A 930-nucleotide genomic window follows, 5' to 3' on the forward strand; every position below is an offset into this window, starting at 1 on the left:
TTTGTTTACAGGTACTAATTATGTGTTACAAGTACTAATGCATAAATTACAGAAAATTACATTTTTACTTTTTCTATTTTGTAATAATCTTGTTGCAAGTAGTATATTTCAATCAGGAAAAGAATATGTATATTCCTATAATGCACTTTCAAGTTCTGGTGTTTTGCTACCATCTGGTGCATCATCTTCATGGGGTTTCAATGGAAAACTTGTAATTCAAACAGAACAAAATGTTGCTACAATGCAGGTATATACTACATCAATTAATAAATATTAGAATATAACAAATAAATTAATTTAATATTTTCCTTAGGTTTTAAGATACTATTTCTACAAATTTCATTATGAAATTAATAATAATTTTTACTAAAATATTTCATAATACTTAATACTTTTATACAGTTACAGTCATTACAAATGACCATATGGAATGGTAAAATACAAGAAGAAATAGAATATCAAGATACTCCTGAAAATGTAGCTGATCTTCTGAAACCATTTCAAATCACATATCGGAATGGCCTTATTGAAAATTTCAGTACAGAAGCTATATCTCCTTGGTCTACAAACATAAAGAGGAGTATAGCAGGAATTTTACAATTAGATCTGCCTAACTTAGAAAAGGAAACAGCATTTCATTCAACAGAAGTAAGTGATAATGTTTCCCAAGAATTTTTCTATAGTTTATGTAAAATTAGCACAGCTATTTTATGTTAATTAATAGTTTATATTTTAAATAAACTTTGTTCTTATTGTTAATATTATTGTAAAAGTATTTATATTATAGAGAAATCATTATGGTCAATGCAACATTGAATATATTGCTAATCCTGAAGAAGAAAATGAGTGGTTGATAAGGAAATTTTTAGATCCTCGAACTTGTGTTGGACATCCTCATTATACCTGGTCAAATATTCCTAAGATGTTATG

The 930-nt window shown here is 26.6% G+C and overlaps 1 protein-coding gene across 1 annotated transcript in view; it reads left to right on the plus strand.

Moving 5' to 3' along the window:
* LOC108576054 overlaps positions 1 to 930 on the plus strand; it is a 6,529-nt gene that overhangs the window by 364 nt on the left and 5,235 nt on the right. The window contains exons 2-4 of the mRNA XM_017938994.1: positions 12 to 247; positions 403 to 648; positions 788 to 924. Of these exons, the coding sequence (XP_017794483.1) occupies positions 12 to 247; positions 403 to 648; positions 788 to 924 (619 nt within the window). The remainder of the gene's footprint in view (positions 1 to 11; positions 248 to 402; positions 649 to 787; positions 925 to 930) is intronic.

The sequence above is a fragment of the Habropoda laboriosa genome, unplaced genomic scaffold (genome assembly GCF_001263275.1).
Source record: "Habropoda laboriosa isolate 0110345459 unplaced genomic scaffold, ASM126327v1 scaffold36, whole genome shotgun sequence".
Lineage (NCBI taxonomy): Eukaryota > Metazoa > Arthropoda > Insecta > Hymenoptera > Apidae > Habropoda > Habropoda laboriosa.